The sequence below is a fragment of the Styela clava genome, chromosome 12 (genome assembly GCF_964204865.1).
Source record: "Styela clava chromosome 12, kaStyClav1.hap1.2, whole genome shotgun sequence".
NCBI classification, from domain to species: domain Eukaryota; kingdom Metazoa; phylum Chordata; class Ascidiacea; order Stolidobranchia; family Styelidae; genus Styela; species Styela clava.
This window is the reverse complement of record NC_135261.1, coordinates 18568929-18594749: the sequence shown is the minus strand read 5'-3', so window position 1 is coordinate 18594749 and position 25821 is coordinate 18568929. Positions and strand designations below refer to the sequence as shown.

General features: G+C 35.5%; 2 protein-coding genes across 6 annotated transcripts in view; one reads left to right on the top strand and one right to left on the bottom strand.

The window, feature by feature from the left end:
* Window positions 1-4890: 4890 nt before the first annotated feature.
* The window catches only part of LOC144430537 (uncharacterized), a 38247-nt gene continuing 17316 nt past the window's right edge, over window positions 4891-25821 (bottom strand). Inside the window, exons 2-6 of the mRNA XM_078118538.1 lie at window positions 9547-9608; window positions 8480-8524; window positions 5837-8014; window positions 5472-5594; window positions 4891-5292 (exon numbers count right to left, since the gene is read on the bottom strand). Of these exons, the coding sequence (XP_077974664.1) occupies window positions 5084-5292; window positions 5472-5594; window positions 5837-8014; window positions 8480-8524; window positions 9547-9589 (2598 nt within the window). The 5' untranslated portion in view covers window positions 9590-9608 and the 3' untranslated portion in view covers window positions 4891-5083. The remainder of the gene's footprint in view (window positions 5293-5471; window positions 5595-5836; window positions 8015-8479; window positions 8525-9546; window positions 9609-25821) is intronic.
* LOC144430564 (uncharacterized) lies at window positions 12900-23731 on the top strand. 5 transcript variants are annotated; one of them, XM_078118581.1, is made up of 13 exons: window positions 12900-12996; window positions 13134-13202; window positions 13276-13329; window positions 13434-13487; window positions 13609-13731; window positions 17301-17527; window positions 18431-18683; window positions 18809-19035; window positions 19300-19522; window positions 19843-20069; window positions 20869-21091; window positions 21699-21937; window positions 22716-23731. In XM_078118581.1, the coding sequence occupies exons 1-13, from the start codon at window positions 12921-12923 to the stop codon at window positions 22905-22907; spliced, it is 2187 nt and encodes a 728-aa protein (XP_077974707.1). In that variant the 5' UTR covers window positions 12900-12920; the 3' UTR covers window positions 22908-23731. The 5 variants fall into 5 exon arrangements, with proteins under 5 accessions (XP_077974707.1, XP_077974709.1, XP_077974708.1 ...); XM_078118583.1 differs by lacking the exon at window positions 13276-13329; XM_078118582.1 differs by lacking the exon at window positions 13434-13487.

Below are 25821 nucleotides of genomic sequence, written 5' to 3'. Positions count from 1 at the left end.
AATCATGTATAACCAGATAAACGACATTACAAATGGTGTGTGAAAATCTTAGTAAAGATGCAATATATATATTCAGGAATAAATATTTCAAATGGCGTCGACATTAATTTATTCGGCTCATGAATAGAACGTTAACACTGTACTTATTTTAGCAATAGTTGTATTTGCTTGCCATTAAAAGTCGGTTATAGATATCTTGTAGTGTGATCATAAACGCGAAACAAAATTTGAAAGTTTGAATCCAGCAATAAGAAACATCACTCCACAAATATATCATTAAATACCTAGTCACAGAAATTCACCAAAGCACGCCACCATTATATCTTAAATAGTCCAGCAAATTGATTGAAACTAACTATCTATAAATAGAATTGCTCCATTAAATTTGAATTCTTGTTTTGGTTTTCAAACTTCAACTCTGATGATAGGTTATAATTAGGCTACGGGTAGAACGCCTGTATGCTGGAAACGAATTCAAATCTCCCGCGTTTTTATTTACGTCATGATCCGTTCATTACGCCGTCGACTCACGTGATTATGGATCAAAATATCACTGTGCATCATAATTAAATTCTCGACTTTCATTTTGTATTTTATTTTTCATTTCTAAAAATACGTTTCGCAGAATTTAAATGAGATTGGGTTTACATTCAAAAGTTGGTATAAAATATTTTTATGACGCCAAGATGGTTCCATTTAAACACGTCTTCAAGCTAATCAAGACTAGCTCAAATTGTCTCGTTTTGTGTTTCAATATTCAAATGAATAAATTGATTCTCAAACAAACAAATAACAATACTAGGTAAATTATCTTCGTAAACTAAGTAATACATTGAATGGATTGAAATTTTGATTTTATTTGTCTGATATATTTAGAAAATATTATTAACATGGTATCAAGTCGCCATTTTGTCAACAGTTCGTGCAATGTTTAATAGTCATCCCGAAAGAGCCATTCAGAAAATTTTTTGAAATAACGTATGCTAAAGTTTTGTAGAGAAAAGCGTCATAGTGTACAAAAATATATGAACGCACACTTGAAACGCATTCTTAATTAAATCCGACTCGAATTTTTTGGATTCACGACACAAAATATGACTGTAAACATAGTGCTCAGTACATATTGTTTATAACCGGGTATAGGTGACTAAAAATGGTGTGTGCCCTTAGTAATAGTAATGATACAATATATTTAAAAATAAGTATGGCGTTGACTTTCGTTTATTTGACTAATGAATAAAACTATGTCACTATACCAATTTTATCATTAGTTGTATTCGTTTGTCATTAAGAGTCCACTATAAATATCCAGTAGTGTGATCATATACACGAAACAAAATTTGAAAGTTTGAATTCACCAATAAGAAATATCACTCCAAAAATATATTGTTGAAATGCTAGTTAGAAATATTCACCAAAACACGCCGATATTATGTCTTAAAATAGGACAACATATTGATTGAAAATAACTATCTATAAATAGAATAGCTTTGGCCTAATTGATTCGATTCCTTGTTCAAGCTTTTAAAATAAAACTCTGATAAAAAGCCATAATTAAACTGTGACTCGTGCGCCTGTGTGCTGCAAACAAATTCAAATCACCCGCGTTTCTATTTAGGTCATAATCGTTCAAATCACCAGTGACTCACGTGATGTTGATTCAAAATATCACGGTGCATCATATTTAAATTCTCGACTTACTTATGTATTTTTTTTCATTTATAACAATACGTTTCCCAGAATTTAAATGAGATTGGGTTTAAATCCAAAACCTGGTATAAAATATTTTTATGACGTCAAGGTGGTTCCATTTAGTTTTAGGCACATCTCCAAGCTGATCAAGATTAGTTCAAGATATCTCGTTTTATGTTTGAATTTTCGAGGGTTATCAAACTAACCAATAATAATGAATGGCTAAATTTATCCCCGTAAACCTAGTAGTATATTTTATAGATTGGAGTTTAAATTTTATTCCTCCGATATATTTAGAAAATATTATTACAATGATATAGCATCGCCATTTTGTTAACATTGCGTGCAATGTGCAATTCGTAAATTAAAACCGTCAGAGTGTACAAAAATAACATGCACGCACTTTTTTTTACTTTTATTATATGTTACCAAAGACCACTTGAATATGATGTCAGTGTTTCTCAGTGTAGTCGAACAATTCTGTTGTTTGTCTAATTTATGGCAGATCTGCAATGGTGTCGGATCGATAAAATGAGTTTTTGTCATCACAGCCAATATTTAATCCAAATTTTACTCATATTGACTCTAGCTGTCTTTTCTGTATTTGTTTATTTAAATTTTATATTGGTGTATAGGTCTGAATTGAAGAACGGATTAAAATGTAGCCCAAAAAAATCCGAGGAGTTTTTCCGAATTTTAGGAGTCACGACATGGCTGTAAACCTGACTATTCACATATTGTGTAGAACCCGGTATAAGTGATCGAAAATAGTGTGGGATAACCTTAGTAATGTTGAAACATATTTTAAAAATAAGCATGGCGTTGACTTTCGTTTATTCGACTAATGAAAACAACTCTGTCACTATACTAATTTTAGCAATAGTTGTATTCGCTTGCCATTAAGTCCACTATAGATATCTCGTAGTGTGATCATAATATATTATAAATGAAACAAAATTTAAAGTTTGAATTAGCTAATAAGAAATATCACTCCAAAAATATATAGTTGAAATGCTAGTTAGAAATATGCACCAAAACCCGCGCTAAAATGTCCTAAAATAGACCCACAATATTTGATAGAAAATAACTATCTATAAATAGAATATCTTTAGCTTCAATTAATTCGATACCTTGTTTTGATTTTCAAAACGACAATCTGATGATAGGTTATAATTAAACTGCGGATAGTACGCCTGTATGTTGGAAACGAATTCAAATCTCCCGCGTTTTCTATTTACGTCATAATCCGTTCATATCGTCATCGACTCACGTGATGGCTGGACCAAAATAGCACGGAGCTTCATAATTAAATTTCCGACTTTCTTCAATTTGCACTTCTGGTATAGGATTTGAGTGTAGTATAAACATAAATTTATTTCAATTTTCTCGATAAAATAGGCAAACATAAACAATATAACGTGTATACGCGAAGGACTGAGAAAATAAAGGAAACCCATAAAACGAGGTTGAAAACATGTAAATACGCGCGCAGTTATCAAGCACGCTGCTGTTCTGGCATGTAGTTGGCATACTGGACACGACAAGCATTGCTATAGCTATATACGAATAAGCCTGGTGTGTTTCATTCATCCTAATTTGCAATATTTCGTACAAAATAAAGTATCGAATATTCAACTCAAATCTGCATTTTTGCTCATAACGTATCTCAAGTAACAAACGTAATTTGCTGCTCTTTCTTCAGAATGTCAGCTCCGTAAATTAATACATGTCTATCTAATTGGAAACAGGTTTGTTGAACGAGCACACCAGCAATCTGTTTAAAGGATTTGCATGACACGTATTGTCGAGTATGCGAGTTAGTTAGACAAGTTTGTTGTGCAGTTTTCAATGCCATCATGTTGGTGAACGACTTTTCGTGATATCTAGATTGAAAATGCCATTTGCCTGGCAATTTTCGTTGTCAGCATAATGGTGGGGTCGTAATAGATGCGGGAATCTCGAAAACTGAGCTATATGTATCGTAATTATCTTAAACACTGGCTATACAATAAGAATATATTTTTCTTTTTCCTTTTACCGCGAGCTAAGATTGCATTACAGACAATTTGCCTCAACTGCAACGTACCACAAACAAGCGAGATAATGGCGTGAAGACGAGTTCGAATTCAAAAATCTGTGATTCTATTATAAGTCGCATAATAACTTTCCAGAATATATTCAGGTATTCGTTTAGTATGAGGACAACGATGACACTTACCTAAGCGTCGTTCGGTTGGTCAGTAATATTACTGAACTAGGGAGCAATACTGAAATATAGGGACATGAAATCAAAACGTATTTTTCACCCACAATTTCGCCAAAATCCTATCCTGAACGAATCTATAACTGTGGAACAGGTGGGGTAACTTACCAGTACCTATATGAGGGTACAGGTACCCGAACTGTCGTAGCGTTCCCAGGTCCTGTGGCGATGATAATTCATGTTTTCATCCTCAACGTGAATTAAAATACCAAATGATCCGAGTCACAACTGTATTAGCAATGGTTTTATAGCACCAGTACCATAGTCTACCTCATCCCCAAAAAACCTCCAGACTTTCGTTAAGCACGTGATCCGCTGACATACATGTTGTTGTTATTGGGAAACAATCGCTTTTATCATTAACTATAGGATTTATTTTTAGGCGTTTTCAGAGGTTGAAGATGTTTGGTGTCGCTAGAAGGTCATTATTTTATGGACATCAAGTTACAACAAAACGAATCCCATGGGGCTCCCAGAAAGTTTTGACATAAATAAAAAATAATAGCCTTCTAGTGCCAAATTCAATCATTACGCAATGTAAATAAATTTTTAAGCAGTTGGTCTAGTCTAGTAAATAAAGAAAAATGCGATTTTTCATAAGAAGAACAAGAAAAAGAATTCTGACAACAACAATATCATAAAACCCAAACGATGTATGCGTACCCTTTGTGTAAGAGAATAAAGAAAAAGGGGATTTATTGCTCTGAACAGAAGGCTATGGAATACATAACGAAATGCCAAAAACATTTTTCTGAGCAGTCAACGTAAACAACTCGAATTAAAGACTCAAAACATTTTGCTAAAATTACATTTTGTACATATCTAACTGATACTAAGCGTCTATGTAAAACTTTTTCGAGTCTGCTAACCTTCTTCTAACCTTTTCATTTTCATTATGCGACCTCGAATTAGGCGGATTATATTACGACAATCCATTTAGTTGATGAATTTATTACTCACACATATATATGTTTAATTTATCAAACAGTACATTTTTAATAACTCTTACATACCGAAATTTTATTTATTTAAGCTATTTTTTAATAGTCATATAAGTCAAATTTGGAGAAAAATAAATTCCAGAATTTACCAGGGTTAATAATTTTTTATTTTAGTTCTGACAAAAAGTTAGGATAGCAACTTATTGAATATTGACAAAATCATCTCAGGGGTTATCTCATCGTTATCTTCCTCATTTTCTGGCCAATCTCCGTTGTCTGCCTCAGTCTGATCATCGTGAGAATTGCCATGATTTTCACTATTCATGTCGTCTTCGACTCCATTTGTGACGTTTTCTCCGTAGCCTTCACTGTCATCCTTAGATTGCTGGTTGTCATCTTTGTAAAGAAGATGTTCCAATTAAAATATCGTCGTGTTTAGAGTCGTTTATTTGGTTATGATGGCTAAAATGCTTAAATTTTAAATTTTTATAAAAGATTCAAATCTCCCAGCTTGGGTCAAGCTTCTTAGACAATAGCAACATCAGGTGTAAAAAGAAATAAATATGAAGAAATACCTTCCGCTTCGCATTTATTGATACAAGATTTACATGAGGAACGTTTATCCTTGACTTTATCAGGTGATATCTTTGGGCATATGTCACTGCACGTTGCATGGGAATCCAAAAAGCATTGACGATCTAAAAAGATAATACATATAACTATCACAATCTGAATAAACATATGAAATAGCAGTAAATTTCAAATCAATAGATTTTGATCGCGAAAAATTGAATAAATAATAATATTCATGTTAAGCTTCATGTTAAAAACAGAAGTGACAATTCAAATTCCATACAATTCAATGTTTTGTTCCGTTCATTTATATACTTTCAGTTGGGTATTCTGCTACTTGAAATTTATAGTATGAATGTACACTTACCCATTTTAAATTCACATTCTTTCATCACACATGTCTTGCAAGGTTTAGGAGCAATCATCATCATTTTTTCAAAGTCTTTTTTGCCGAAACATTGGTCTTTCAATTTGCATTTTTTATTGCATTCTTTGAACTTTCTGGAATGTTGATCTATGTTGAATTTTTCAGTTTTATCTCTATCACCATCTCCTCTACGCCAAAAAGGTCCAGGTCTACCTTCATCGCCATCTCCGCGACGTCCGAAAGGTTCAGGCCTGTATTCGTCATTATCTTTTCTACTCCAGAAAGCTCCCTCTTCCTCTCCTCGACGCCTGAAACGTTCAGGTCTATCTCCACCATTATCATTTCTGCTCCAGAAAGGTCCAGGTCTATTTCCATCATTATATCCTCGACGTCCAGATGTTCCCCTATCATTATCTCCTCTACGCCAGAAATCTCCAGATCTATCTTCATCATTATCTCTTCTACTCCAGAAAGGTCCAGGTCTATCTTTATCATTATCTTCTCTACTCCAGAAAGACCCAGGTATATCTCCATCATTATCTCCCCGATGTCCGAACGGTCCAGGTCTATCTTTATTATTATCTTCTCTACTCCAGAAAGGTCCAGGTCTGTCTTCATCATTATCTCCTCTATTCCAAAAAGATCCAGGTCTATCTCCATCATTATCTCCCCGACGTCCGAAAGGTCCAGGTCTATCTTTATCATTATCTCCTCTACTCCAGAAAGGTCCAGTTCTGTCTTCATCATTATCTCCCCGACGTCTAAGGGGTCCAGGTCTATCTCTATCATTATCCTCTCTACGCCAGAATTGTTCAGGTCTACCTTCATCATTATCTCCCCGACGTCCGAAGAGTCCAGGTCTATCATTATCTCCTCTACTCCAGAAAGGTCCAGGTCTATATCTATCATTATTTCCTCTGCGCCAGAAAGGTCCAGGTTTATTTCCATCATTATCTCCCCGACGTCCGAAGGGTCCAGGTCTATCTTTATCATTATCTCCTCTACTCCAGAAAGGTCTAGGACTGTTTCCGTCATTATCCTCTCCTCTACTCCAGAAAGATCCAGGTCTATATCTATCATTATTTCCTCCGCGCCAGAAAGGTCCAGGTTTATTTTCATCATTATCTCCCCGACGTCCGAAGGGTCCAGGTCTATCTTTATCATTGTCTCCTCTACTCCAGAAAGGTCCAGGTCTGTTTCCGTCATTATTTCCCCGACGTCTGAAGGGTCCAGGTCTATCTTTATCATTATCTCCTCTACGCCAGAGATATCCAGGTCTATCTTCATCATTATTTCTTCGAAGTCCGAAAGGTTCAGGTCTACCTCCGTCTCCTCTAAGCCAGAAAGGTCGAGGTCTGTTTCCTTCACCGTATCCTCGACGCCCGAATGGCCCAGGTCTATCCCCTGAGCGTCCGAAGGGTCCAGGTCTTTCACCGTCATTGTCTTCCCGACGACGTCCAAAAGGTCCAGGTTTCCACATGTCATCTTTATTCATGAATATACCTCCAACACCGTTATTTTCTTTGCCTTTAGGAAGAATTGTCTCCATAATTTTCTTTACCATATTTGCTATTGAATTACTAAATTTTCCTGTTCCTGGCCAACTTGTTTCTTTCTTTGTGCGACTCTGCCCATACCCACCTCGGAATTTGTTTTCGATATATTTTTCATCCTCGCTTTGCTCATTTCTACCAAGTCCGAAGAATCTTGAATTATCTCCACCACCAAAAACTCGTTGTCTGAAAAGTTCATATCTATTCAGTTCGCCTTGCTCACTACGTTGAAACGGTCCAGGTCTATCAGAACTTCTGCCTCCACCGAACGGTCCCATTCGACGGAAACTATCGGATCGCGGACCGGCGTTACTTACAGGAAGATTCCTTCGTAGAGAAAACGGAATAGATCTACGCCAAAATGGCGTCGGTCCACTTTCAATTCCAGAGACTCCTCGAGGTGGCAGATGATTAGCAAGTGGCCCTTTTGGCTTGGGTCGGCCAAATGTTCCTTGTTTCACTCTCAGCCCTTTACTCATTAGAGCTGACCTAGCCCTATCTCCGACACGTTTTACCATCATAAACAATCCTGGAAGACCTGGTTTAAGGCTAAAGGATTCTGGTCTGCTATTGCCTTGAAATGGTGTACGAGATGAACCAGAAAATGGTCTAGGTCCATTGTACCCTAAAAAATAAATCCTTTTTCAGTTTTCGATAAAATGAGAACTTGAATGAAACCTCTCCTGGATACATTTCAATAAAAAGATACACAATATAAACCCTAGTGCATTATTCATTTAGGATCGACAAAATTTTTTTTTCTATGTTTTGTAGCTGGATTACGTCAAACATGGTATCCTTCAAGCTAGGAAATTTTGGGGCGGTGTGCAATTGACGGGATATCAATTTTCAACATTTTGTTGCTGCTCGTCTGAAGCTCGTTAATTTCGATTGAGGCAAAGTTTATCATAACTGAGCATCAGTTTAATGTTACACATAAAGAAATGACTTGATAATGGTAACTTCTCACTTGTCAATTTACTGTCGGGAGTTTTAGTCGGTTTGAAAAATAAAGAAGCAAAGTGCTTTAATAATCCCACAAACCGGCCTAAGGGGATTATATTATTTCAATTTTAATTCAAAATCTTACCTCCGCCCCAGTTGCGTCTTGACATCCACGCATCTTCGGCAGATACTGAAAGAGGATTATTGTTGAATAAATTGTTTGCGATACAGATAGACAACACATTGCAATGATATAGTTTGAGTGGTATTCATAATGGCCAACAAGAATGCGTTGTTATCGATTATGCCAAAAATGTAAAAAATTGGTAATGCCAAAAATAAATGTTTTGGTTTAACTAAAAATATTATAGCGTTCTTAAACAATTGAAAAATTGAATAAAGGGAATGTCTGGGTATGGAGTGCAAAAGATTTTTCAAGATTAAAATGTACCGACCACAGGTTTTGAAATTTGATATTTTTCATTCTGTTGTTTGATCTAGTGCCTATATAGAACATTCGCATAGTAAAATCAAGCACGAATGAGCAAAGTGCGCCAAAACTACGGTTACTTGATACAATATCCGGTTAGGCACTATATAAAATGGCCAAACAAACAACTGCCTGAGGCACACCTGTATGATTAAATCAGTAAAAGTTATCATTAATTGGCCTACATGATTCAGCGATTTATACTTGTTCCAAACATGCTAAGCAAAGTTGATAGCACAGCGTCTCGCGCCGTCACAGTCATAGTTTTGAGAAAGTCCATCCATAGTTTTGCAAAGCAAGTCCATTTACAAACAATGGCTTTTATATTAAAATATCATACGGACGCACAACACCGCCATAACCTTTGTCGACGAAGATAATAGTTTGAAATAAGCGCAATATGAATATTTAAACTGACACAACTCGAAGTACAAAAAGTGAAAACTTGCCAACACTGTTTTAGCGACATTAAAACATTCCATTGATAAGAATTGCCTTGGGAGTGTCAAAGATTCATAATATACATAGATACGAGAAAAATAATTTTCTAACAATATACCATAATAAAAGTTGTATTTATTAGTTTGAATAGTTTAATCTTCAATTCTCAAATTCAAAAACAACAGAAATAGGAAAACTATTTTCTACTAGTAATATTGACAAAACGATTATAACCCAAATCAACATCTATTTGAATATGGAAAAACTTATAAACAACTTACCCAAGACTGCCAAGCAGCACAAAACTGCTAGTGACAAATTCATTCTTTGTTATACAACTGATCTCACTTTTTAGAGAACGTTCACGTCGTTGATTGTTGGTCAATTGTGAGGGCTGGATAAAATGGGTCATATTTATACTGATCAGTTGCTTACAGTTTACTGGTTCTGCGAGATATAAGTGCCTAAATTATATTCTCAAATATCGATGATCAAAATAGATATAGTACCTAGCAATGCTTTCCCTGACCTGACTAGAATAGTTCACATTACAGATTATATTACAAATGGAGTGGGCCACGCTAGACCAAGATTGGATATCACAGTTAGGCCCCTACTCAATCTTGATCATAACGACATGGTCTAATTATAGAAAATATAAACACATTTTAGTGTACGAAAGGCCAATTGATATATAAAATACAGTTCAATTTTGAATTTGATTCAAATTGAAAAGAACCAATCATAATGCTCCACTATAAATAGCGTTTCATCCGATAATTTATATCGGAAGAATGTTCGAGGTGTTCAACATGTGATTATGACGCAGTAATAGCATCATAATATTTAAATACAGTATGTTTAAAAGGATCACATGAAGTTATATCCCTATAATGACGTTAATTTATTATCAGTTACCAAATCTCTGGAAGCGTTTTTGAAAAATTAGGGCTCGTATTGCAAAAACAAGATTTTTTACGCGTTTGCTTGCAAACTCGCTGCAGGCGTTTTATTTTCAAATAATATGTTTGATGATTGATTGTCGCATGAATACTCGACCTAGTAAAGAAATTAATGAGCATTTACTATAATTATTGGCTGAACATGACCTTTTGTATCCTTTACTACAGCTCATTTTCTCATTCATTTTTTTCTTATCCCTTTAATGCTAAGCAGAAATGACGGTAAACCAACATTTTCTGTTTGTTTTATTATTTTTTATAGAATTTTACAGACCCATATTGCAGGTACTACAACATGATCAATTGTAAAAAAAACGGTTAGTACAATACAAATTGGCTATTGCCCATGTTAGAAACTTAGTATATTTGTATTTTTTTGCAATTTGTGCCGTATTATCGCAATGCATTTCTTTTAAAAATTGAATTGAACCTGAATTCAGCGAATATTATTCATGACAGCTACGCAAAAATCAAATCGTCAGGATAATAATCGAATTGCGTAAGTCATTTTTGGCGATTTTGAGTTGTTTGGTTTTCAGGACTGGTGCATACAAATTCAAGTTGCGAAATTGCGTATGTCCCCAAGTCATAGACACATTTCTGCCTAAGTCACGGTGTGCCATTATGACGTCCCATAATAACTGCGTCATACAAATTAACTTGAATCCAGCTGCGATCAAAAAATTGAACTATGGCAAATTATTGACTCTCAATGGCATAACAATATCATTAAGAAGTTTTTTACGTTTTTCTCAAAACTGCTAAAAATGACTTACGCAATTCGGTTATGAGCGTGACGAAATATAAATGCAATACAGTTTTCAATTCTGAAAATCTGTTTTCTCAATATTCAAGACCTACTGACGGCTGTTTCATTGTATAACATGAATATGTTGTATAGACGGGTATACTATTTTTGTATAAAAAGAATTGTAATTTTAATTAAAACTCACTTTTCTGTGTTTTATTTGTTATGGTTTGATACGTTTGATACCATCGCCCGATCGCAACGTGGTGGCATAACAAAAACAAAATTTTTTCTAGGAATTTTGTTGAACAAATTGACAATTCGAATTTAAAAAATCCGATAGCAGTATTAATTCGTAACTTTCAAACGAAACTATTTTACTTTATGTTTAACTTTTTTATACATTTCAAACGACTAATATCATTTGACGTATATCAGAGTATCAATGCATTCACACTGTAAAATAAAATATAAAAAAATGAAATCCTATAGAGAAATGGATGTCCGTACGTCACAAAAAACACAAACTAAGTTTGTAAGTTTGTACTGCGCATGGGACGGCTTGTACCTTGTGAAGCAAAACAACTAGGGTTTCTATATGAAATATTCTCACAATCGATAAAACCTTAAAAATAGAATAAATGCTCATTAAGCACATATATGTACAATGGGAAACATTGAGAAATTTGTCGAGGAAGACCAGACACAATGACGTTACCACCTAACGTAAACTTGGTATTGACCTTCCAAAGGCAGAAGTATTCTGAGACCGTAACACTGGTATGTGAATTTTTCAATTGATAATGACACATTTGATAACGAACCTAGTCGCACGGTAAACGATAAGAATTATCACATTTTTATTATTGTTCTATTGATTTGGTTTCTGCGAGACTAACTACTTATTCCTATTCTGTGCTTTTGTGCCGGTGGATCAGTATGCCTGCCTATAATGCAAGGATGCTGTAGCAAAAGTAAATATACCATATATATCATATATTCTAAATGATTCAAGAGTCTTGCTGCACACTAACACAAATATAATAATATTGTTGTGGTTTTGTAGGTATGCATACATATCCATTACCTCATTTTGAAATTTCTGATTACGAAAATAAAGTAGATTTGTTATGCCTTTTTAATTGTATTCGGAATAGAATAAGGGACTATCATTGAATACCACAGTTGTATAATTAAAGCTTGTTGTAATAACAAGAAAAGTACATCAATTTCAAAAAGCAGTATATTCTGTTTAATAAATTTAATGGGATCAACGTGACTGTATATCGAACCACTGTTCTACATGACCGTGGGTGTCATACTCTCACTCCCTGCCATCATTTGTTTTATGATATCGTTTTCTTTTTAATATTTATTGATATAATTTATATGCATTGAACTATAATTTGTTCAATGTGTACGTGTACAAAACTTTATTTCCGATGTTGGGGTTTCCCCGTCATATACGCCGCAGGACAATAAAAAACGATTTGTTCGACTCCGAGCCAGTTCGAGGTGGTTAACTTGCATAATCTTGCATGCTAGCTGCACATATGCGCGACTATTTTGATAAAAAAATCTTTAGAGATACTGCCCTTTTCAAACTGCATGTTTTTCAAAGCATAAATTTTACGTTAGACAAATATAGTTTAGTTGAGAACATTCATGAAACGCTTAGCTGTCTTATTTGTTAAATTTAAACCACAGATGTGTGCATTTTGTATTGTACGAGTGATTGTATCGTAAATGACTAACTAAGACTAATAATATTTCTTTAGATGATAAAAGTATCATCAGAACTAATAATTGCATTTGCTAGTTAGTATAAAAACTATATTATAATATATCAGGGATGAAAGTATTTCATTCTGATTCACTTTTTTATTATATATACTTCTTTTCTATTTTATTTATCATCAGTTATATCCGACGATTGAAACTAGCAATGAAGTTACAATTGATAGTCATCTTTGGATTACTGAATTATGCTTTGACTGATGATGTGAACACAACAGATACCGGTAATTTGAACATTTAATATCTAACAATTTATTCAAATGCAGGAGCTATTTTTGTCCTCGTACTCAGGTTGAATATCGCAAAAAATAAAAAACTTTGCCTTCATCATATACTAATGAAATTTTAATATTTTTAACAGAAGAGAAGAGTGACGACAACATAAACAATGATCAAGAACTGTTGAATCTCTTTCGTGATATCAAACAGGGTCAGTAAAATAGTAAACCTATGCTTGTACTTTGCAACCTATTTGTTATCGTTTTGTTTTTGTTCTTTTTAAGGTCTAAATCATCTACAACAGCAAAGTCAAAAACAAAGTCAAAAACTTTTTCAATGTAAGATTCTTTATGTGATCTTTCTATTACTATGTTTTTGAGGCATCTATTATGCTTGCACCTTACAGTTTATTTGTTATTGTTTTGTTTTCGTTCGTTTTAAGGTCTAAATCATCTACAACAAAATAGCCATGAAGAAAGTGAAAAACGTTTTCAATGTAAGACTTCTTTTATAATTTTTCTATTACCATGTTTTTGGGGCATCTATTGTGCTGTATCGACTTATTCAAAAAAATATCTATGATAGCAATTCTTATCTTGATTATTTGCTTCCATAAGTTTCTCAAAAAATATCTGAAATGGATAAACACGTCGAAGTGGTGAAAGGAGGGCATGGTCAATTTGAAATGCCGCAACCAATGATTGAACCGATCATGCAACCATTCGAGATGCCTCAGCAAGGTAAAGAAAAAGTTACTTGTGTACTATGCGTTGGGTATATAAGTGCAATGCGCCAGTAAATCATCATGTAAGCCCAGAACTGTTCAAGCTCAAATATACAGTCGGATAGGATTTGTAGATTTGAGTAAGTGTCAGCTAATGCAGAAGTGTGTATGATATAGTCGCAATTTAATATACATAATCAGCAGTGACTTATATCGAGCAAGTAAATATTAAACATTGAAATCGATGACCTAGTTTAGGTCTCCCTATTATTACCCGGAATGGATCTCCGAAAAGAGTACAGGATTGGTACTTGGAATGTCAAAAAGATGAAGGAAGCTGGGAAATTGAACACAGTCTGCAGCGAAATGAAAGAAAACGACATTCAAATTCTCGGACTGTCAGAAACCAATTGGAACAGCAGAGGAAGTTTCAAAACAGCCAATAACACAGTTCTTTTCGCTGGAAAAGAAAGTGGATACAGTCACGGTGTTGGAATCATACTCGCCAATGAAGTCTCGAACTCAATAATCGGCTATAACCCGGTGAATGACAGGATAATCACAGTACGAATAAAGGCCAAACCTTATAACATTAGTATAGTTCAATTCTACGCGCCAACATCCACAGCCACTGAAGAAGAGATCGAGGATTTCTACAGTCAGCTACAAGAGGTCACCGACAAAATTCCTAATAGAGACATGAAGATAATTATGGGAGATGCAAATGCTAAAATAGGGAAATCGACCACAAAAAGTGAAACACATGGACAGTTTGGACTCGGAGACAGAAATGATAGAGGAAACGAACTTATTGACTTCTGTAAAATCAACAACCTTGTTGTTACAAACACCTGTTTTCAGCATCACCCAAGGCGACTTTACACCTGGATATCACCGGATGGAAAAACAAGAAATCAAATAGACTACATCATGATCAACAAAAGCTGGAAAGCTTGTGTAAAAAATGTTAAGACCTATCCGGGGGCTGACTGCAACAGTGACCACCAGCTCCTTGTGGCGAAATGCAGAGTAAGGCTAAAAAGATACAAAAACCCCCACCGCCGCTGAGATTTGATACCACCTTGATTGACAATGAATACACTGTTGATGTAGAAAATAAATTTGAGGAATTGCTGAGGTGCGAAGAGGAGAAATGTCCAAATGAAATATGGGATTCAGGAAAGAGCATCATTCTCGAAATTGCCAAGGAAAAAATCCCCAAAAAGAAACAAACAAGGTTCTCATGGATTTCTAACGAAACATTGGAAGAGGTAGAAAAGAGAAGAACGATCAAAGCACGTGGCCTCGCCAGACCAGAAAACAGGACGGCATACAGGCAACAGAACGCAGTTGTCCAAAGAATGATGCGGAAAGACAAACAGCGCGCAATTGATGAACAATGCAAACAGTTAGAAGAGAAATCGGTTACTAACTCTACAAAAGACTTATACAATATTGTCAAAAATTTGACCAGAAAGTTCAAACCAGTTAATGATGCTATAAAAAGCGAGATTGGAGAAATGCTGACTGAAGGGCCACAAGTTAAAGAACGATGGAAGACATATTGTGAAAATCTATACAAGAAACCAAACACCCGACTAGTCGAACAACACAAAAGGGTGCACCAAGAAGATGAACCCCCACCAACATATGCAGAAGTTGAGAAAGCGATTGGGGACTTGAAGGCAGGTAAATCTCCAGGAATAGATGATCTTCCAGCTGAACTTCTAAAGAAAGGAGGCAGCAACGTCATCCGCTATTTTCTCAAATTGTGTACAGCGATTTGGAAACAAAAAGAATGGCCGTCTGACTGGAGAACATCAATATTCGTCATACTTCCGAAAAAGGGAGACATTTCTGAATGTAGCAATAACCGAACTATCGCCTTGATTAGTCATAGTAGTAAAATTATGTTAAAAATCATAGCAAATCGGATGCAGAACAGGTTAAGTAATGAAATAGCAGAGGAGCAGGCAGGTTTTAGACCAGGAAAGGGAACTAGGGACCAAATACTTAACCTGAAAATGATACTTGAGAAGAACTGGGAGGTAGGAACAGACGTTTATCTCTGTTTCATTGACTATAGAAAAGCATTCGACACAGTGGTACAGGAAGTCCTCTGGAATGTCATGGCAGACATGGGATTCCCTGTACACATAATCGATTTAATCAGAAACTTGTATAAGTCCCAGAAAGCTTCAATAAGGACGACACACGGAATGACAGACTTTTTTGAAATTGGCCAGGGTGTTAGGCAAGGATGCATATTGTCACCCCACCTTTTTAATATATATGCAGAGCAAGTAATGCGTGAAGCACTCGAACATATCCCAACAGGAATCCAAATTGGCGGAAGAGTAATCAACAACCTGAGATACGCTGATGATGTAGTCCTGATTGCACCAAGTATGCAGGAACTACAAGATTTAACCAACAAGGTAAAGGCTGCCAGCGAAACAGCAGGACTCTTTCTCAACGTCAGCAAAACAAAGGTAATGAAAATAACACAGGCACCAAATGATATAAACTTAATTGTGGACAACCAAACTGTTGAAAATGTACAAAATTTCAACTATCTGGGTACAGTTTTTACAAACAAAGTGGATGACACCAAAGAAATAAGACGTCGTATTGCAATGGCGAAGTCAACGATGATTGCGCTGACCAATATTTGGAAAGACAGATCCATTTCACAACGCACAAAAAAACAACTTCTACGAACATTGGTATTCTCAATAGCAACATATGGAGCAGAGTGTTGGGTACTCAAGAAAGTCGACAAAAGGAAAATTGCTGCTTTTGAATTGTGGTGCTACCGAAGACTTCTGCGCGTAAGCTGGGTGGACAAACGTACAAATGAATGGGTCATGGAGAAGATTGAACCGTGCCAAACACTGCTGGACAACATCAATGACAGGAAATTGCGATTTTTGGGGCATGTCGCCAGAACAGAAGGCCTAACAAAAGACTTGCTCTTTGGTAAAACCCCTGGCAAAAGAAGACGTGGGAGACCAAAAACAAGAATGTCAGACAACGTGAAGGACATCGCAGACATAAGCATGCTTGAGTTACTCAGAATGGCACAAAACCGGAAACAATGGCGGCGATTCGTGAAGAGTGCCACGGCTGGTCAGTGATGACCATCCCGTCAGAGAGAGAGAGATTATTATTCCGTTCGTCAGTGGTTCCCAAACTTTTTTACCGGCGACCCGAATTTTAGTAAACTAAAAACTTTTAGATATTCGCAGCCCCACAACAAGAAAAGTACATTAATATCAAAAAGCAGCATATTCTATTTAATTGGACCAATATGACTGTATATCCATATCGTCTATAAGTTTTTGGAACCGTAGCTTAACGTTGTTGTATGTAACTATTGGCTCCAGTGGTACCCAACCTTTCTAGCCCGCAGAGCAGACAACATCAACGTAGACGGTTAATATCGCGACCCATAGTTTGCGAACCATTGCTCTACATGGCTATGGGTGCCATATTTTCACCACCATCATTGCTTTTATAATATATATAATTGTTCTTTTTAATAACTATCGATGCATTAAACTATAATTTGTTATTTTCTAAAAGAAAATTGTATGATTCGTGTGAATACAACATGCTATTGGGCTGAAATACATATAAAGGAAGACATCAACTTTGCCAAAGCTTCTACAATATGTGGAGATCGAAATTCTGACATTGGTCAAATTCCAGATTACTATGCATATCAACAAATCACAAAGTATATACAGACGTTGATTCCAGCTAAACAAAGCAGAATCAGTGTTTTAATTGCACTCCGGGTTGATCAAGAGGTAATTATGCAAACTAATATTTCTGGTCTTAATCCATATTGAAGATATTAAATTAAATGAACTTTTATAATAAAGTCGTATGTTCCAAATTGATTTTACTCGTCAATCATTAGGCCCTAAAACTCTTCTGATGGCTTTTTGAAAGCGTATGCTAGAGTTGTATTCCGCGAAATGGCGCTAAATGATACTTCTCCAATTATATTTTAAGTATGGAACGTAATACCCAAACATCAAAATACAACGAACGTAATCACTTGCGATAATAGTATCCGCAACAAGTCGCTATGCGTTGTCACACTCAAATTAACAGTCTGCTCTTATTTACAACTATACCACCCACCCACCATGCATGGTCGGTTGAAATTTTCAGGATACAATAGAGCCAAGCATGGAATGATCCACTGAAAAATACATGTTAAGCTATTGATTATGAGAAATGAATGCATGTCATTTCTTATCTGGGTTCTAAGTGATTCATACCAGGTTTTCAAATCTTCTAACTTACCATCTTCAAATCGATGTCATTTATAGTACAACCGACATTTTCTGAAGCCTTGAAACTGCCTTTTTAGCTTTATATAGCCTCACGAAAAATTCTTCAGCTCTGTGGTGTTGGTGTGTCCATACAGTGTAATTATTAGATGGACAATGTACCCTTGTTTACCCTAGTTTTGTCGCACTACATACTCTACTGTTTGCGCATTATTCTATTGTTTACAGTGTTTAGTTGTGACAGTGGTGTTCTTATGTTTGATAAAGCCTAGAATCGGTATCCTGTGATCTTTGATAACAAGCTCTTCAATACTGAAATGACCCATATCATGACACCGGGTGCCAATTCCCATGTTATTTTCTGATGTAGACCTATTAACTAACCATCATGATCATTATCAATATTTACAGTCTCGTGAGGTATTTCCACCTAGCTTTTATACGAAGTGGAGACCATCATTTCCAAAGTCTGGTTACGGTTACACCGACACAACCTTCGTCTATGTGGTCGTTGGCAACAATCCAAATGATCCCGACTTGGGGATGGGCAATGGACATCACGACTGGGATTATCAAGGAGTACTCTGTCGAGTTCCAGCGAGACGTCGGTTTTATTCACAGCCAACTTTGGAGTTGGAACATCTTGATTCGTTTTACGGAGCAGGCTAGTCTAATATATTTTGACGTAATATTGAATAAACTAGCTATTGGACTCCATTGATAAACAAATTAAATATTGTAGTTAGTTTTTCATATTCCTGTCACGCAATCTTCTAATATATATTTTAGAAAATTGTGACATTCGTCTAAATTCAATCTGTTACTGGGCTGAAGTTCATTCAAATGGTGAAGTGAACTACAGAAAAGCGGAGCAAATTTGCAGCGAAAGAGGTTCTATTGTTGCCCAAATTTCGGACCCTCACTCATATCAACAAATCATGAGTTACCTGAGAACTCAGATTCCAATAACAAAAACAACATCAATGGTGTGGTTCGATCTGAGAGTGAAACCAACGGTAAGCTACATAAAAAATATCGTAATGAAAAGTGGAACCATCGGTAACAAAGCAAACGTGGTAATTATTTCTAAACAAATACGTTTCATGCATTGTTCCTGTGAAAGTTTGGGAATTTTACAACATAAAACATGAATTTCGCGTATACGTTTATCAAAATTATGAATTCATTTCATTTCGCGAAGGCCTATTAATTAAAAGTGTGTTCACTGTATATACTTTGATTTCGACTTCCGAGTTGCGAAAATACACTTTGATACTTAGACTGCTGAAGTGTTTCCAACCAACCAATATACACGATGGGCGGCAGGATCACCAAGAAAAGGTTACGGATATGGAGAGGCGACGTATACATTTCTTAATGTTGAAATATTCATCAATGGTGCTGGTCAAGGAATGATGAATTATGATTATCCGAGGCTTCTGAATGGCGTTGTATGCCAGCAAAAAACATCAAAAGTCTCAACAATGAATAAAGTTAAGACGGGTAAGATTAAATAAGTATAATATATTTGCGCAATTTTAAACTATATTGCATTACGTCAAAATCATGATGAAAGTTTGCTTGATATAGAACGTAAATGGCTATGAATCATATAAGCAGATGGAAAACGTCTTCATAAGCACAATAGAAGTTTTTCATTGGAACTTTAACAGCGGTATTTGACGTAAACACAATGCCTCGACTGTAAGTTGGTTATATACTCAACTACTGCTGTATTACAGCTATTATAATTTTATTTGCAAATTTTGAGACATGGCAAAAAATAAATGCTAATGGTGACCAACGACTGACACTTTAAACAGATAATTGTGATATAAAGATCGATACAACATGTTATTGGGCTGAACTTCATTCAATGTCCGATGTAAATTATAAAAGAGCAAATCAAATCTGTAATGAAAGAAACTCGGTAGTTGGTCGGATTCCAGATGTTTCTCATTACAAACAAATCATGAGTTATCTGCGAACAAAAATACCGACTCCTACTACAGAATCTTTGGTTTGGTTTGATCTAAGAGTGAAGCATACGGTAAGTTCTCTCAAAATTTGGTAAGGAAATTTATGTTCGTTTCCTATGGGCGTATTTGTTGGTATTTGAGTCTATACCTGACTTATTTACATAATCGAAATTGAATGTGATTTGATATTTACTTTCGGATTTAGTGGCAACTCATATATACTGTTAGGTAACATTTTACCATGATATGTAATTAGGCTTACCGCTGCTTGTCAGCAGGGAACTTATTGTATTCCTGTGTTTTATTATTATTATTTATTTATTTATTATTATTTATTTTTATTATTATTTTTTTTCAAATTGGTCCTACAAACTTGACATTCGCCTCAAATGTGCAGAAGTTCTCAGCTAGCAATAAAATGCAAATTTTATGCATGACTGACCACGCTTTCACGCTCCAGTGAGCAAAACGCGTCTTCAGTTTTTTTGCGATTTCTCAAAATTGATACATGCTATTGGGTTGAAATCCATAACAATGATTAATGGACATGTTCTGGATACGATATGTCAAGGATACGCATGAGTGACCTCGGCGATATGCTCCAGTGAGCAATATAGGATTTTACATTTTCATCTTCTTCTCGAGAACGACACTACTTAGAGACTTGAAATTTATCACATGCAGATAATAAGTCCCCCATCATAAATTGCAAATTTTATGCATGACTGACCACGCTTTCACGCTCCAGTGAGAAAAACGCGTCTTCAGTTTTTTTTACGCGGGAAGCCTGTTAAAGCTGCACGCAGCTCTAGTTGCATGTTGTTCTCATTTGTACATATTCTATCTAAAAGCATATTTGCTTATTTTAAGACCGGCGAAGTGTTTCCTACAAATTATTATACACGGTGGGCGTCAGGAGCCCCAAGGACGGGGTATGGGTACGGAGAAGCTACATACAGCTTTCTTAATGTTGAGATATTTGTTGATACTGACGGTCAAGGAATGTTCAACATTGATTATCATAAAAATCTGTACGGTGTTTTGTGTCAACAAGAAGACGTGCCAGTGGTACAACAGCCCACTCCTCAAAATGGTGAGAAAAGCAAATGCATTCTGTTCGTAATCTCATGAATCGCACGATTGAACGTCGTGTAGCCTATATGCTTAGAAGATATACTGAACGTGGGGCATTTCTTGCTACTTTACCTTTTTACATCATCAGTTTGGGTTCACTGTAGATTTCCAATCGAGCTCAACACACGATTGAAATGAAACTGACTCCAATATGAAAAACATTTCCTCGTCTGACCTTTTCGAAACTCATAAGCTACAACTTGATTCGTCTCCAAGGTTTACACTTGAGTACAATCCGTCGGTGTTCAACCTATTTTAAAAATATCTAACGGACATATGATCATGTCATTGCATCCTTTTCATAGCTTTTGCTTATATTCCACATACTCACGTTTGAGCAAGTATCATTTCGTGCATCATTTCATCCATCCATATATATAATAGTAAACCATGAACAAACAGTGTGATATTTCAAAACCCATTTAAACGTATGTTACGTAATACTAAGATCCCTGATAGAGTTTCAATCTATATTTTGCCAAACAACACACTATTATACTAACTCAATCATCACCTCATATATAGAAACAGGCATGTTGTTATTATATATATATCAAAAATTTTAGCTGAACAAATATGCGACGGAGGTATAATGATAGACCGAATTTGCTACTGGGCAACGGTATACGACAAGGCCGTTGTGAACTACAACAAAGCAACTCAAATATGCACCGAAGGCAATTCCCGAATTGCTCATGTACCAAATAAGCTGACGTATGACCATATGATGAGCTACCTCAGAACAAAAATTCATGACGCGCAGACCACGGCAAGTGCATGGATCGATCTCAAAGTAGAACCCGAGGTCAGTGGTAAATTCGAGTTTGCAGTAATAAACACATACAAGTTTGCTATATTGACTTCGCTATCCGGAGCTGACAAGTTTGAATTTGTAACATACTGCATCTGTAAGTGTGAAAGTCAGGGGAGATAGATATTTCCCTATATTTGTGTGGCCTCAGTAATATCTTTAACTCAATAATATACGAGAGAGCAATGATAAATATATGGACACAAAAGCCAAATTTTTTTTTCCCCATTCACAATTCTCCTTAAAATCATAACCTGGACGAAGCTACAACTGTGCAACAGTATGCTGTAACTTACCAGTATCTTTTTACGGCACCGGACTGTGCAAGCTTTTTCAGATGATTCATGCTTCCAGTCCCAACGTGCATTGAAATACCAAATGATAATACTACTGTATTATCAAATATTTTACAGTACCGGTACCGTAGTCCAAACAACCCAAAGAAAAACTTCCTACTTTCGCTAAGAACGAGATTCGGGGACATGGGGTCGCGGAACCACTACACGTAATTTTAGTTTTTAGTATTGTTGACGTCGCCGCACAAAATGCCAAATATAAAAACGAATACCACATAGGCCCCATTAGGTTTTGTAACAAAAGTAATAGCCCTCTAGTGACAACAGCAATCTTGAACCACTGAAAATTTCAAAGCAATTGGGTCCAGTAGTTAATGTGAAAGATGATTTTTTCACAACAAGAACTATTATTAAATTCGAAACCGAGTTGTAAAACTTGAGTTTTTCAATACTATATGTTTTTTTTAACTTTAAAGACAGGAAGAGTGGAACCATCTAATTCTTATACAAGATGGCCTAGTTCATTTCCAATAAATCAGTATAACACCAAAGAAGACAGGAATGTTTATTTGTTTGCCGAAGTATTTTTGGAAGATCCGGGACAGGGAATGAAAAATGCACATTTCAGCGATTCTGTGAAAGGCGTTCTGTGCCAAAAGAATTTGTAAGCTGAAAAGAACAACAAATGGAACAAAAAAATTGATAATTCACAGTAATACTCAGAAGAATATTTACTTGATCTGAGAATTTCAATTGACGACGTTTTATATTTCCTCATATTGTATGCATCTTATTAACGCTATGAACATTTCAATGTAATCCACTATTTTTTAATATTTACGAAAATTACATCTTCTATCCGTTTAAAACTGATTTCATTTCGCACAAGGCCATCCAAAAATCAAATTGACATTTTATAACAAATTATATTCACACAGTAAAGATAAAGATAACATTGATCTCGGGCCGAAACGTGACTCTTCCCATTTGGAACTATGGGAACGCATGACACGTGTAATGTGCTTTCATTTCTAACAACCTAACTCTCTAACAACATAAAATTTAGGTGTTGGCTGTTGATTGGCAATAAATATGCGTTGTTTCTGAATCAATGTTAGCAATATTATTTCGTGTAAATTGGCATCTTATCGAGTCTTGAAGTATAAATTGAAAATAGTTACACATTCATTGGTTTCAGATGCAATAACTCCAGCTGAGCAAGAGCCAAGTATCGTGTGTTATTAGACAAGGAGTAAACCATTGCTACACTGTTGTTGATCTCTTATCATCTAATTACAGTTATACAATGCCGGGCAATTACCAATTCATATACCGGACAAACCCAAATGAAATATTGAGAAAAAGTTGGATTAGGCTAATGTTATAACCCACTAGGTTAAATATATGAATAAAACGGATGTTTCATTTTTATGTTGGCTGTGAATGTGTTACCTGAATAAAATTCAATTCGGCGGCATTTTTTTCTTTCCGTTTATCAGTTCCGCTGTAGAACGCAAGAAGACCTGCCGCCGCGCACTGCTATTGAATCTTAAGAGCATGTAGAAAAAGGCTATGCAAGCAGTTTATATACTCATTTTTTACCTGACGACAGTAATATGATAAAAAAAAACTCGGCTAAAAATGCAAAAGAAATGGGTACTACATTTTGATTCTCTTATGAAATGTATACGTCGCCTCTTCATATGCGTAACCTGACCTTGTTGACCCTTGTATATTGTTTTTATATATTGGTTGGTTGGAAACACTTCAGCAGTCTAGATTCGGAAGTTTTCGAAATCAAATTTCACATACCTTCATATAATAAACCTTCGCTAAATTTCATACTGTACATCCAATTTGATGAACCTACGCTAAATTCATGTTTCTTGTTAAAATACGTTATTATGTTGAAAAAACCTTCAAATTTTGTATGAACAGGGCATGAAAAATTGGTATTTAATCAGACGTATTGTTTATAACATGTATACCACGTTCATTTTGTTACCGATGGTCGCACTTTTATCAAGAGAGCTATGCTACGCTGAAATTCACTGTGGTACGGTACGGTAACTTACCAGCTGGCTTGACCACGGAACCTGTTTGCTGATCACGTGATCAATATGTGTTTGCGGAATCGCCACATGGTGGCAAATTCTGATGACGTCATAGCTCACCATTGATAATGTCTGTGTTATTGGAATCTGAGTTCTCAAAGAACTCATAAATTATTTTATGGGTGAAGGGACGGACTTTGGCCAACTCTAGAACCTCTTCCGTTACAAATTTGTTCCGCATTTTTGTAGTTCACGTCCCCAATTGACTTAACTTCGGCCCAATAGAAGATTAAATTTACCGGAATGTCACAATTTTCTAAAGTGTTAAAAGAGTGCGTGAGAGGAACATGAAAAACTAAATACAATGATTAATTTGGTTATGAATAGTAGGTCAAGTGGCTGTATTGAAGAGGGTGAATAGGCATTGTCACAGTACCTGCTAGAGCAGTCCGGATACATCACTGGTAACTTACGATGGTTCACAGTCTCAGCATCGTCCAGGGTATGGTTTACAGTGAAATTATGGGTGAAATATTTTGTTTTTGCATTCGTGTAGGCTACATATATATATTTCAGCATTACTCCATTGTTTGCATATTATGATCTTCTGGCATTTTATACATAGCTTGAACAAAATGTACTGCAGATCGATAAATGTTTACGTTGAGATAACTTATGCACACTGTAGGCTATTTACTATTTAAAGTAATGAATGTACAGTACTGAATGTTTATTTTTTAGTGTAATTGACGATTATCTATATCTTAATATGTGGTTCGGTAAAAATGTGCCATACTGTTCGCTACGCTAAAATAGCGCGCATATTTGTATGTGTTTTGAACTGTATGAAAAGTAATGTGGGTTTATGATTTTCGTGCAGGGGTTATAATGTCCACGTTTGCCGACAGCTTACCGAGAAAATCAAAATGAATTTATCTTTATCTCGCACTCAAATCCAATACCAGAAGTGGAACTTTAAGAAAGTCGAAATTTAATCATGGATCAACGTTCTACTTCAGACCAACATCACATGGGTCGATGATAACATGAAAGGATTATTACGTTAATAAAAACGCGGGATATTTAAACTTATTTCTAGCATACCTGCTGTGCTGTGGTTTAATTATAGTCTATTATCGGAGTGTCATTTTAAAATCTAAAACAAGTACATGTAGTCGAATCTATTAGTCATTCTATTTATAGGCAGGTGTTTTCGGTCTAATGTTTGGGTATATTTTAAGACATAGTAGTGGTGTGCTTTGGTGAAAATCATCTCTATCTATCACATTAACGATGTATTTTTGGAGCGATATTTCTTATTGGTGAATTAAAACTTCCAAATTTTGTCTTAATACAAGATATTTATAGCGTTACTCTTGATGGCAGTGAATACAACTATTGCTAAAATAGGTATAGCATCATCGTTGTATTCACGAGTCGAATAAAATAGTCGACGTCATTTAAAATATTTATTAAAAAGTATTTTATACCATCAGTGAGCAATGATATACTATTTTGATTTTGTATC